Source organism: Sebastes umbrosus, chromosome 1 (assembly GCF_015220745.1).
Source record: "Sebastes umbrosus isolate fSebUmb1 chromosome 1, fSebUmb1.pri, whole genome shotgun sequence".
In the NCBI taxonomy this organism is placed as follows: domain Eukaryota; kingdom Metazoa; phylum Chordata; class Actinopteri; order Perciformes; family Sebastidae; genus Sebastes; species Sebastes umbrosus.
In genome coordinates, this window is record NC_051269.1 from 29,312,745 (window position 1) to 29,326,271 (window position 13,527).

Genomic DNA, 13,527 nt, shown 5'->3' on the forward strand with positions numbered 1-13,527 from the left:
GCCATCCTTAATGGTCCTTTAATGTAATGCAGTTATAGATAACAATTAACAACAGCTTAATCATTTGCAGCAGTAGGAAGTTTCAGTTGTCAGATCGATTTCTCGTAAAACCGGTGTTCATCCATAATAAATAAGTTAAATCTTCTTCTTAAGACAACACTGAAGCACACAACTCATCATCAAGTGTTGAAGTCCTTTGAGATCATTATTTCATGCGGGTTTATAGGCTTTTTCATTTGCCTCGCCTGTACTGTAGAAACGCTCTGGTGGTTGCCGACATTAACGAGCTTATCTTGAACGCCTCTCGGTCGGTCAACTGGTGTTTGTGTAACACAGAGCTGAGAGAGCAACGTGTTTACACCGGGTTACCTCTTCCGTTGAGAGCATCATCGAGTACAAGCAGGAGGACTGACACCACAGAAGTGAGTCGGTTTGGTTTATATGAACAAACAGACACTAATGTTAACGTTTCTTCTATTTATATAGCATATTAGTATGTGAATATAGTTGGTGAAGTCGCTATCAGCTGCTATAGCCAGCTGAGTTAGCCACATGGAGGATGGTGATGATGATGTGTGTTAGCTAACGTTGTGTTTGCTCTTTCGTTTCGTTATTTAAGATTTAAATTGACTCTTAAATGTGTAAAACCTCGGTGCTTGCCCTCACTGTGAATGTGAAACTAACATGTACAGTATGTCAGAGAGGAAAACTGATTTATTAGGATTGATTGTGATCCTACAAGGCTACTAACGTTACTAACGTTACTAACGTTACTAAGGCTACTAACGAATAGAATAGAAAGCTTTATTGTCATTGTATTAAATACAAAGAGATTCACAGTTGCCATTTCTGGTCAGTGCTTTAAAACAAAAACTTGACAAGACTAAACGAGGCAGATAAAACATATAACAGGTAAAACACACAGTTATAAAGCAAATAAAACAGGTAAACTAGATGCAATAAATAAATAAATATAAACAGAAGTGTTACACTAGAGGTAAAAAATATAAAAAAATAGATGTAATGTAAACAGAGGTAATTGCACTTGAGGTGTATATTGCATCAAGGATATATTGCACAGACAAATGTATTTCACATTCAGTGTATTCATTAATTACTAAGGTTACTAAGGTTAGAATAGAATAGAATAGAAAGCTTTATTGTCATTGTATTAAATAAAACGAGATTCACAGTTGCCACTTCTGGTCAGTGCTTTAAAAACAAATTACAAATACAAAAACACATACAGACAAAACAGCATTACATAACAAACATACACTGCAAATACACAGATACAGAAAGCTTGCTCACCATCTTCCACCCAGACCCCCATCAGCCCTCTGCTGTAAGCAGACCTGATCCAGATGACCTGAGAGGTCTGGATGGTTCATAACATAGCAGAAGTTCAATACTTCACAGAGGAATGTTGTAACCATGCAGCTAGTCCTTGTCCACTAACCACAGGTTGGACACCTCATACAATTGCTAATTGAATTCAAATGAACAAAGGCAAGGTAAATGTTACAACATATTCTGAAATATCAGGTTTTAATTGTTCTCTAAACCCAATATTATCCAATGAAATTAAAAGTAGTAATGTATGTTGATATTACTGAAACATAATTGTGACATTGGTGTTAGAATTCACTCTATCTGGTATTTATTTACATGTTTAGAAACCTCAAATGTCTTCTTACTCTGACTTTTTTGTGAACATGTGAGTTATTCCTGTGTTATTTCTGAGTCGGCACATTGAGCAACAGTTGGAGGTGATTGGCCTTTTCTCCCACTAAACTCCAGGAATTTACGAAGTGTTTGTCTGGCTATTGGCGGGCTTGCTGCCTCTGTGAAAGCTAGTTAGCAGAAAACCCTGAGTAATCTTTAGAGCCACTGTTGACCGTGATAAGACGGGTGTAATTGATTGATAAAGCAGAGCTTCTTCCCTCTGTGTCACTGTGTTTGACCTGTGAGTAATGCTTTTTTTTGTTCACCACATAACTTACAACACATTTTTTAAAATGATTTACTTGTTTTCTTTTCCAAGGAAAGTTTGTGCTTCTAATTTTGTTCAGAGTAGGGCTGTTCCAAATACCATTTTTTGGGCTACGAAGCTTCGGTGAAAAATATTCGAAGGTATTTTCGAAGCTTTGCTTCATGGCGCAGTGCAGCAGGCTGACATGTTCTTCTGTCTGCCTGTCCCCATCTCCAGCGTTTCAGTGTCCGGGACAGTGCTGCTGCCGCACTACATACACACACCTCTACACACAACAAACAGCGATATCCATATAAGAATAACTAATAATAATTCATGTTGAATATGAATAATGTTGTGGGATTATTCCTTATGTAATTGAATAATAAGGGCTGCCTTCTGTGTGGAGTTTGCATGTTTTCCTCCCACAGTCCAAAGACATGCAGGTTAGGGTAATTGTTGACTTTAAATTGCCCGTAGGTGTGAATGTGAGCGTGAATGGTTGTCTGTCTCAATGTGTCAGCTCTGTGATAGTCTGGCAACCTGTCCAGGGTGTACCCCGCCTCCACCCAATGTCAGCTGGGATCGGCTCCAGCCCCCCGCGACCTTTATCAGGATAACTTTTGCATACGCCGTTTTTAATAAATCAGTTTTTTGTCACTCTGAATTAAATAATGTGTAAGAGAATATCCTGAAGTGTGATTTGATGGATGACATCATTGGAAAATGTTCTATTTATTTACAATGGCCGATGCTGTTCTGTGGCTTACAGTATGACTGGCCAGGATTACTTCGGTTTACATTGTTAAATGCCACTCTTGCAAACGATTAATGTTGTTGCATATTCCCGGGGTACGGAGCATCCTAAAGTGTGCGATTTCATTTCATGAATAGATGGTTACTTGGCTGGATTATTTGGAAGAGAGAACACCAAATTGGTACAGCAAGAAAGTTAAAGTAACAGTTAATTATTTCCTATCCTCCCCAACTGCCTGTCTTGTATTGTGGATAAAGAGCTGCTGCGTTATATATTCGAGAGATAACTTGTTTTTCTCCCCTTCTACCTTGGCTTTGTGTATGGAGCCTCGATGTAAACCGGTGATGTACATCCCCGTGTGACTTGTGGCAGCTGTGCAGCCATCAGCCACTATCAGAGCCTAGTTCCGCTGATAACGACAGTTAGTAAAACGTCATATCTGTGCCTACCTCTAATCTCTATACTTTATCCTTCCAGTTAGTCAGTCACATATCATTCCTTGTAAAGCAGCCCTACCCAAAGAGGTTTTCCAAAGCTTCCTTGATTCAGGCTGGAGTCATAACTTTTTTCCTTTATTGCCAAAGTGTTAAGGTATTACATTTCTGTGGTTAGAGAGCAGTGAAGAACAGCCCTCTTCTTCTTCTTCTCTGTTCACTCCCCCTGAGCTGGTTGGCTCCTGTTGAAGGTTGAAATAGCTGCTGGTTGGTTTGTTCAGTAGGAGTGTAAGGGGTTAAGGGTTCAGTTGGTCATTTTAACAGGACCACATGTTGTCTGTAAAGACAGAGCAGGTTTGGTGATTTATGCTGAAAATAACTGCTTATCAGACCGTACGAAGCCTTCAGATAAATCATCCTGCTCACAACAGCATGTTTGTTTTCACCAGCATGTTACGTTCACTGTGTCCCAACACTGCAGTGACAGAGCCGGTATTCAGTCGGACTGTTCCAGGTCTTTGCAAGCAGATCTTAACTTGTACAATTTGCACATTCCTCTAGTCAGACCTGATCTACCGTATTTTCTAATTCAGTGTTTATTTCAAACACATCAGTGGGTTATATTAAGTATTACTTATATGCAGATATAAACAAACTTTTACCATATCATAAACAGACATTATCCATTAATTTGCTAAATAAATCCATCAATTTGTCAAATACTTACAGTGTGAAATGTGCCATGTGGTTTACATGAACAACTAACTCATAAAATAAATGTTTTACAATAAAGAATGAATGGAAATAGATCCATTAAAACTCCTCAATTAGCTGCAGCTCAATCAAGCTACGTCCCACATGGTAACAGATAGCTAGCAAAAACTCTGTACTTTGCTACTTTGGCTACTATCAGCTGGTTAACTGAAATATCAATCCATTCATCCATCCATCCATCCATCCATCCATCCATCCATCCATCCATTATTTGTAACCGCTTATCCTATTCAGTGTTGGCCGGGGCTGGAGCCGATCCCAGCTGACATAGGGCGAAGGCTCCGTACACACTGGACAGATCGCCAGACTATCACAGTGAAATATCTATAAAAAATATAAAACATATTCACTAATATAATCAAAACTTAGGTGAAGGCATATAGTCCTTTGGCTCAGACAGTACAGTAGTGTGGGCTGCACATGTGATGGGAAAATGCACTGTCAATGCAGAGGGTTGTAAAAAATTACAAGTGAACTCCATTTAACGGGAGGCTGGCAAATTATCTGTATATGTGATGGAAGACTGCTCTGAATGCAATGCATGGTTACAATTCAATTAAATGGGCATACTTTTAGCCAAAACATGCCATAAGATGCTTTTTAAATTGAAATTGTGCTAAAAAATCCCCAAATTCCAGAGCTTAACTTCCATTGGAAATTTACAAGAAACTTTTCAATCCTTTCAAGTTGCAACCCAAGTCACATGTCAAAAATCTTGGGAACCACTGCTCTATCATAAGGAGTTCATCTATCAGCCACTGCAGCCTTAGGATGGTCGGCATTTTCATCCCAACTCAGAGATCCCGTTGAATATTGATTACAATTGTAGACAGCAAAACTAACAAAGTGCAACACAAACAGGCCACGTCGGGGGCATCACGTCATTAGATGCAGGTTAATTGATGCCCATAGCAAACACCGAACATGTCATACAGACAGAAATTGTAGTCAAGGTGCTGTAGCTGGCATGTGCCAATCTGTTGAGAGTATGGAATAAATTGATGCTTTTCTGAAAAGTTGACTCATGACAAATAATTCTGGGAAGTAAAACAGTGGCGTATCCTGAAGCCAAGACGCTGCCAGTATGAGAGTTTGCATAGAAATCAATGGCTGCAGGTGTTTTGAAGCGTGTCATGGACTGCTGGTGTGTGTTGCCTTTCCAAAGAATTGTTAATTCACAGTCTGCTTGGCAAAAAGATAAAAACTTCTCTGCAAGATGCTTTCTGTTTGTTTCACTGTGAAATTAACTTTTTTTTTCTCAACTTTCTTCCCAGAACATCAGTGCAATGCTGCTTCTCAGACGCTGCCACAGCCTGACTCGATTTGGCCCTCTCAACACTCAAAGGTACAGCATTGTGTAACAAACAGGTATTATAGCTGCAGTTTACTTGGCCTGCACTGACGGATCAGTTGATTAGTTGTCTGTTCTGAGCTCCACCCAGGCAAAGGTCTCAGTTTAATGATGGATACTAAAAACAGCCAGCTCAAGCTGCGTTTTGGCAAAGAAAAAACTTGTCTTGCATTTTTGTGAACAACATAACCTGACTAGTGTTTTTTATCCCCTTTTTATCTTTTACTTTTCATTTTGTGAATACATCAGAATTGTCTAGTTACTCTTAAACATACAGTTTGTACTCAGAGCTCAGCTTGATCTGCATCGACGTTACATTTTCATTTTCTTTCATTTCATAGGCATCAAGTGGCACCTGCTGTGGCGTCGTGTGCAGCTCGTCTCTGGAGCAGCAGCAGCAGTGAGGACCAGAGATCGTACCAGCGTGCCCACAGGCCCAGCTGGAGACATGCCCTGGCAGGACTGCTGGCTGGTACTGGGGCTGTACTGGCTTATGGCCTCCACCACCACAAGGTTAGGAGGAGATAAGATCTGTAAAGACAGTCAATGTTTAATTTGCTTTAGTTGTGCCAAGGTGAAATTGTGTCTATTAAACATGTTTTTTAACTGATGTCCAGTGTTACAACCCGGCTCTTAGGTTGCAACAAAAATGGGAGTGGAGACGAGGTAAATGCAAAAAGTATCAAAGTTTATTTACAAAACACTAAATTCATGAATAAATGTAAAGATCATTATCAGTAATCAGTGGTGTAGGAGTGCATGGATGCGTGTGTGTGAGAGCATATAGAAAAAGAGGAAGAATAGCCGCGCCGCGATGTCCACAGGAATGGAGTGATGTGCGTGCATGGAGAGAGAGCGCGTTCTGAATGGCGAAGAGGGTTTTATAGTCAGGGCTACACCGGGCCCAGGTGTAGCTCATCAACCCATCATGTCCTCATGTCCCCACCTCAACCAGAGCCTGCAAGAAACAAAAGAGACCAGCGAGCCAACACACACCTAGTGGTGGGGAGGGGTCGTCACACCAGCAATACAACAACATGAAGTCATGACTTTGATTGTGATAAGTTGTGATGAGCTTTTGATATTATTTTTACATCTTCTAGACTAAACAATTAAGAAATCAATAGATTAATTTAGATGAAATATAGTTGCAGACCGACAGTGATTATACTTCTTTGCCAGATACTTCATCTGAAAAGTCTGTTTCTCAAAATGGATCAAGTGTTGATAGAACAGAACGGTGTAAATGTGCAGCATATGGTACAATCTTAACTATAAAAGGATTATCTGGCCAATCTAGAAAAATACTTTGCTGTGTTCCCTCTCAGTCGCACCCTTTTATGGTGTTCTTCTATTTACAGCAAAGGCGGTAACCTGTCTCATCTGTCGGTTTGCGATGTCAGCTCATTTGTCAATTTTCACTCCCACATCTTATGTGACTCAACATGAATACATACATCTTGAGCTGCTTAATTTCTTCAGAGAAAAGAAATAGAAGTTCAGACTTGAGTAACTGTAGAACGGATTATGACATCTACTCCCGGAACTGCACATTGTAAAAGCCAAAATGTCTTTTTTCATTTTTGTTATTAATTATAAATTTGAATTTAAATACCAAACTTTTACTGTGGAGTTTGTTGCGCCTCAAAGTGATGGATAAATTAATTTCTTAAAAATAAAACTACTCAAACAGTAACATTACAGATGCGTCAAGCGCTCACATGCACATTGAGAATATATTAACCACTCCAAACAGCTCTGCTGTATTTTTGTGTGAATAGTGAACACAGTGATGCTGCAAAATGTGGTTAATGTCTAAATCGTGTATTTGTTCCAGTCATGACCTCCTGAGCTTGTTGCTGCTGCTTCACAAACAAAAACTTGAGCAACATGAGTTGTTTGCACAATTATGACGGTACGTGTCCACAGGCTCCATCCTTTCCACGCTTCCCATTCATTTCACTATGTAAGCAACCGTGCAATGCATTCTGGTATTGTTGCATTTTGAGAGACGGGCCGTCACGTTGGCTGCTCCTCATTTGCATAAAGTTGAGGTCGAGGCTACTTTATGCAAATCAGGGGCGTCTGTGGTGACTCGCTGCCTCTGGAAACACCTGAGAAACATTTAAACTAACCGTTGTCAATCTAAAATAAAGACAGATTCAGCAACTGTATGGCTTATTCCTCACCTCAGATGTTTTCAGAAACACCTTTTTGTGAACAATTTTTTTTAATATACACGAAAAAAGTTTTCAAACAAGCCGTCATGTTGGTTCCCGTTTGAAAGCTGGGAGCAGCAGCCCATGAGTGAAAGCGATCATCCAATCAGGTGCCTAGTATCTAGTGGCAGCCCATCAAGTGTCCAATGCTGGGAAGGGAGGCAGACCCTCACGTCCAAAACACCCCTGTGGACACGTACCATAAGTCCTGATGCAGCGGTTTGGTATGGCAGTATAGGCTGGTACTTCTAGTTTGAATGTAAAATTTTTTGTGTGTTATGTTTCTGCCTGAAAGGGGAATGTGTTATATTACAGGACTGCATTAAAAATGTAAGCAATATGCAGGACTTATTAATGAGACTCAAAATACAAATATGTAGCATTTTATATACCTTCTGAATGAATCCACATTTATCTTAATTTTAATTTATCATACCATATTTTAAAATATGCTCTGTTGGAGCTACTCAACAGTGGGTTGTATTATTGTATTATTGTTATCATATTATTATTATTATCTGTTCTCTTATGGCATCAGTATAATGTAACAGTCTTATCCAGACGCTGTCCAGATAATGGGGAGAGCAGGCAAGACATTTATTACCACGCAATTTGACTGTTATCAGGCCATTAAAGCTGAAGTTGGCGAGATTGGAGCAAAAGTTATTTTTATAAAACGGTCGCTATATTGTGACAGTGGTACATGAAACGGGTAGCCTGAAAAAAAATCATGCGCCTCTGTGTGTTCCAGTGCTCCTAACGGCATCTGCAAGCTTTCACAGACCGAAGGAAAACAAGCAGTAAGAGCTGATCTGAGGTATGCTGTCTATGAGAGCCGGCTGTCAATCACTCGCGAACTCCGACCAAACGGTCAAACTAGGCAGCGCTGATCAAATATGAATCAATATAATGTAACGTTAATGCCTATTTCTCACCTCAAATAATTTCCTGGTTCCTGGTTTTCTCTTTTAAATCTCCTTTATGATGGATTATAAAACTGCTGCCTCCTCTCTTCTCTCCGCTGCAGGCTGAGCAGGAAGACGTCATTAGAGGGCAGACCATAGAGAAGACCTCAGTGTTTCCCATCTTCAGCCAGGAAGAGGTCACCAGTCACCGCTCTCTGGAAGACGGCGTGTGGGTCACTTACAAAGGTGGCGTCTATGACATCACTGAGTTTGTGGCCATGCACCCTGGCGGGGATAAAATCTTGCTGGCGGCAGGTGGAGCCCTGGAACCCTTCTGGGCGCTGTATGCTGTACACAACCAGGAACATGTGCTGGAAATGCTCTCAGAGTATAAGGTGGGCTGATTTCTTGGTTTCTTTGGATAATTTAACTAAATGACAGCAGACGATTGATATGGATAAGCTTCACTTTGTGTCTGGCTAAAAGGTTTGTGTTTAAACCGAATTGCAAAAACAACACAACGTTATCCTCTAAAACCCTGAGTAAGATAAAAGAGATAAAATGTCTAGTGACTATAAGTTAAAAAAAAAGGATTATTTACTATGAAACCAACTATAGTTGGAATATTACGGAGTACCTCGGGAAAAAAAAGTGTTTTCAGCAGATTTCACTGGGTGGAATAAGTTCCATCAAACAGAAACATGAGACCAGAATTGGCCGCAAGCACCAAACACTGTAACTAATGTTTGAAGCTGGCTTAACATCTACTGTATTTGCTGTAGAGCTGCTTTAACACAGCTTTAACTTGCTTTAAAGGTGCTAAATGCGAGATTGGGGGCATTTTTATTGCCTTTGTTCAGCTCGGTCGGGACAGTGTTATCAGATGTAACCGCCGTATTACAACAGTGCAGAGCTGCAACCATGAGCTAGCTAGTGGGGCACACACATGCACTGAAAGGCACGCACGGTCGGGCCCGGCGATGTCAACAAAGAAAGGAGAAGGTCTGATTACAACACACACAGAGGGAGATTGACTTCATTCTCTGCTCAGGTAGACATTACTTCTCTATATCTTTATATAGACAATAGTTGTTTGCTTCTATACTAATGTTGTGGATATCGAATTTAGCACAATTAAGTGCAATTCGGTCACAACACACGTAAGGGATAATGTACATTCATTGTTGTGAAATAAACCCCGACAGGGCGACAGGGTCTTGCATCGCCCTGAAGGGGTTTATTTCACAACAATGACCCGCTAGCTGTGCATTATCCCCTTTATTACACAGCTACTTACTTAAGAAATCAATAATTTGACACAAAAATGGTCCACCAGAGTCCGGCATCAGAACTGTGTCCATAGCAACAGTCTGTTATACATAGCAACGGTCTGTTATAAAGAAATAACAGACTGTATACGCTGTGATTGACCAATCAGAATCGAGTATTCATCAAAGCTGTGTTATAATTTACAATAACAGCTCTGTAAGCATCTATTTAGTCTACAAATCCATTAAAAAATGTTGCTCTATCTCTGAGAAATAGAAACAGAGATTAATGTGAACCTATGGCGGCTGTTTAGCGGGCGATGTCAGTTGAATTTATCCTTTAGTGAACTTGTCATTTATTTTGTCTGTCCTGCACTTGATCTCTGAAGACACATATATAAAGGTCTACTGCGTACTGTATACTGAGGAACAGCTGTAGGATAAACACTCGTTCTCCTCAAGTGGTCAGCGAGAAACACCCACTTCTTTTTCTGATGTTTTTTCTTGTGGCGTGTCCTTGAAAACAAACAGTTATTTGTCCTTTTTTGCCTTTGATTTGCATTTTAGGCCGTTTGACATGAACAGAAAAGTGCAGCTGAAAATATGTGAGTCTCATGCTTGAGGTCAAACAAAACTTGTGTCTGTGGTTAATACAAGGTTGGTGAACTGAGTGCAGAAGACCTGAAGAAGCAGAGGGCTATTCAGACATCGGACCCGTACTCTTCTGACCCCGAGCGTCACCCCGCCCTGCGCATCAACAACCTCAAGCCCTTCAATGCTGAGCCGCCTACGGAGATCCTCTCTGACAGCTTCATCACCCCCTCTGCTATCTTCTTCAAAAGAAACCACCTGCCGGTTCCTCGGGTGGACCCGGCTTCATATCAGCTGCAGGTGGAGGGACTACCTGGAGTACTGAAGCTGTCTTTAGAGGAGCTGAAGACTCGATTCCCCAAACACACCGTCACCGCCACGCTGCAGTGTGCCGGTAACCGCCGCTCTGAGATGAATAAGGTCAAGCAGGTGAAAGGACTGAACTGGGGCATCGCTGCGATCAGTAACGCTACATGGGGTGGTGCGAGGCTCAGAGATGTGCTGCTGGCCGCTGGTTACGGGTCTGATGTGGCCAAGCGGGCTTTCCATGTTCAGTTTGAAGGACTGGACAAAGACGTGAGCGGGACTACCTACGGTGCTTCCATCCCTCTCAACAAGGCAGTTAGCGAGGAAGGCGATGTGTTGCTGGCTTATGAAATGAATGGCGAGGATCTCCCTGCCGACCACGGCTACCCCGTCCGCGTCGTGGTACCAGGCACAGTGGGTGCACGCAATGTCAAATGGCTGGGGAAGATCATAGTGAGTGCAGAAGAAAGCAGCAGCCACTGGCAGCAGAACGACTACAAGGGCTTCTCCCCCGGGACGGACTGGGACACGGTGGACTTCAAGTCTGCTCCGGCCATCCAGGAGCTGCCCATCCAGTCCGCCATCACCACACCGGCAGACGGTGCTGTGGTCGATCGCAGTCTGGAAGAGGTGACGGTGAAGGGTTACGCCTGGAGCGGCGGGGGCAGAGAGGTGGTGCGTGTCGATGTTTCTCTGGACGGAGGAAAGACGTGGCAGGTGGCCCAGATGAGGAGCAGCGAGAAGGGACAAGCGCCCGAACCCTCGCCACCACCGGGACGAGCCTGGGCCTGGAAGCTGTGGGAGGTGACGGCTCCTCTTCCCGCCGAGGCTCAGGAGCTGGAGATAGTTTGCAAAGCGGTTGATAACAGTTACAACATGCAGCCGGACACAGTTCCTCCCATCTGGAATCTGAGGGGCGTGCTGAGTAACGCCTGGCACAGAGTGAAGGTGAAGGTCAGAGAGGATGAGAGTGAGGAATAGACTCAGTGGGTCGATCCACACTCAGAATCCAAAAGGTTGACGCCTGAAAGAGTCATCAGAGAGCGGTTTAAATCTGTCACTTAGACCCGGCAGGAAAAAAAAAACAGTTTAATAGAAAATACATTAGGATTTTCTGACACACAGCTTTGAAGTATTTATGCAGTCATGTTGCCTTTTGAGATTTGAGAGACCTAGAACAAAGCTAACGGCTGTAAATGACCAAAACATGTCCAGTTTTATCTAGTGCTGATTTACTTACACTTTGGTCTTAAGTGAACACGTGAGTCCGTTCAGTCTCAAGTCTCTGATTTGTAGAAAAGAAAACATTTATTTTTGTAATCTATTGACGTTCTCAATGCAGCAGATGTGCACAGTATATCAAAAAGGTTGAATTAATTGTGTGATTAACATGCATCATAATTTAAAAAAAACTAATAGGTTTTATTATATAGTCATTACTTTAAATAAAGGTTACTGGAGTTGACTAGAATTGGAGTTTACTGAGACTGGAATCAACTCAGAAGTTTTGAAACTTTGGGAACATCTGTTTATCTGCAGCTGTTGCTTCGCTGATTAACAACATTTTGTACGTGAGAAAATACTAAAATAACTTTTTAGGTAAAAAGTTTGAGTAGCTTAAAGGAAAATGATCAGAAGCCGCTGTCTGTGGCGTAGATCATCAATTATTTTTAGTCTGCAGATCAGCGTTGAACTGTGACCCTTCAGTCTGTGGAGCTGCCCTCCAATGTTTCAAAGTCTGTATGAAGTACAACACCTCACTGTGGAGACCTGGCTGAGGTTCAGCTGTGGTTAAATACCACGACACTACACCACACTGCAGAAGTCAGAGCACTTCTTGACCACAGTTATTATGACTACACTGTGTTTTGTGTGAAATGTGCATTATCGTTGAAGATGATAAATAAAGAGCTCTAATTTTACACTGACATATTTCTGCTGAGTCAATTGCTGCTTAGTGACAAAAAACTGGTTAAATTAGATCAGAGGAAATGAAGAAATTTGAATTCTTATTTAAAGACATTTGCTAAAAATAACATAGTGTTATGTGTTTCTCAGCTTTGCAGTTCTTGTGTTATTTCCAACAAATAAGTCAACTGGAGATCATGACTGGCAGTCAAACTTCAGTTTTTATATTTAATGTAAGACAAATACATGTAATCTTATTTTTCTGCATTTTAATAAGACAAATGCTTTGGGAATATTTCTAATTCTAATATATATATTATATATTATATAATATATATATTATATACTATATATATATATATATAGTATATATTATATATTATTTTAAGTAGTGTTTTTCCACAGTTTGAATATATTTGTATGCACAATATTCAAAACAGAAATCATCTACAGTTAAGTTTTATTGTATGAACCATTGACTGTATAACTACAGTTGTTTCAAATTAATTTACAATGTGCATATCTATGGTATGGTTTACATTTCAATTCCACTTGAAGCTTTGCATATAACCTAGAAAACTGCTGGAGCTGCTTTTTCATAAATTTTCATCTTTACTGTTGTTCTTTGTTTGCTCACTATGAACTCTGGGATATTCAAAAGCCTCACTGTAACCTAAAAGATGGCTCCACTTTCACATGTAGGTGATGATTATACTTTGTTATTTTGAAAGCTTTAGTTTTGCTCTGCTTAAATTCAGTAGTTGTCAACATCAGGATGCTGAATATTTGTTGAGGACAACTCTAAAATCTCAAATAATTGAATGTAATCACCAGATTTGATTAATTATGCAGAAATCAAATCGTTGTACATGTGGATACCAAAATCTTGGGTCCCTAGCCTGCCAGGCAGGCAGGTAATGGTCCTGGGGTGCAGGGAAAAGAGACAGCAATTAGCCAGAGATATCACACAAGAAACAATCACAAGGAACATGAGAGCAGCCTGATGCATTAACTACCACAGTAGCTGAAGCAATGATCAGCC

General features: G+C 40.9%; 1 protein-coding gene across 1 annotated transcript; it reads left to right on the top strand.

The window, feature by feature from the left end:
* Nucleotides 1-197: 197 nt before the first annotated feature.
* Nucleotides 198-12,507, top strand: suox (sulfite oxidase). The gene is made up of 5 exons (XM_037771349.1): nt 198-422; nt 5,212-5,282; nt 5,630-5,801; nt 8,535-8,807; nt 10,338-12,507. The coding sequence occupies exons 1-5, from the start codon at nt 213-215 to the stop codon at nt 11,556-11,558; spliced, it is 1,947 nt and encodes a 648-aa protein (XP_037627277.1). The 5' UTR covers nt 198-212; the 3' UTR covers nt 11,559-12,507.
* The last annotated feature ends 1,020 nt before the right edge of the window (nt 12,508-13,527 follow it).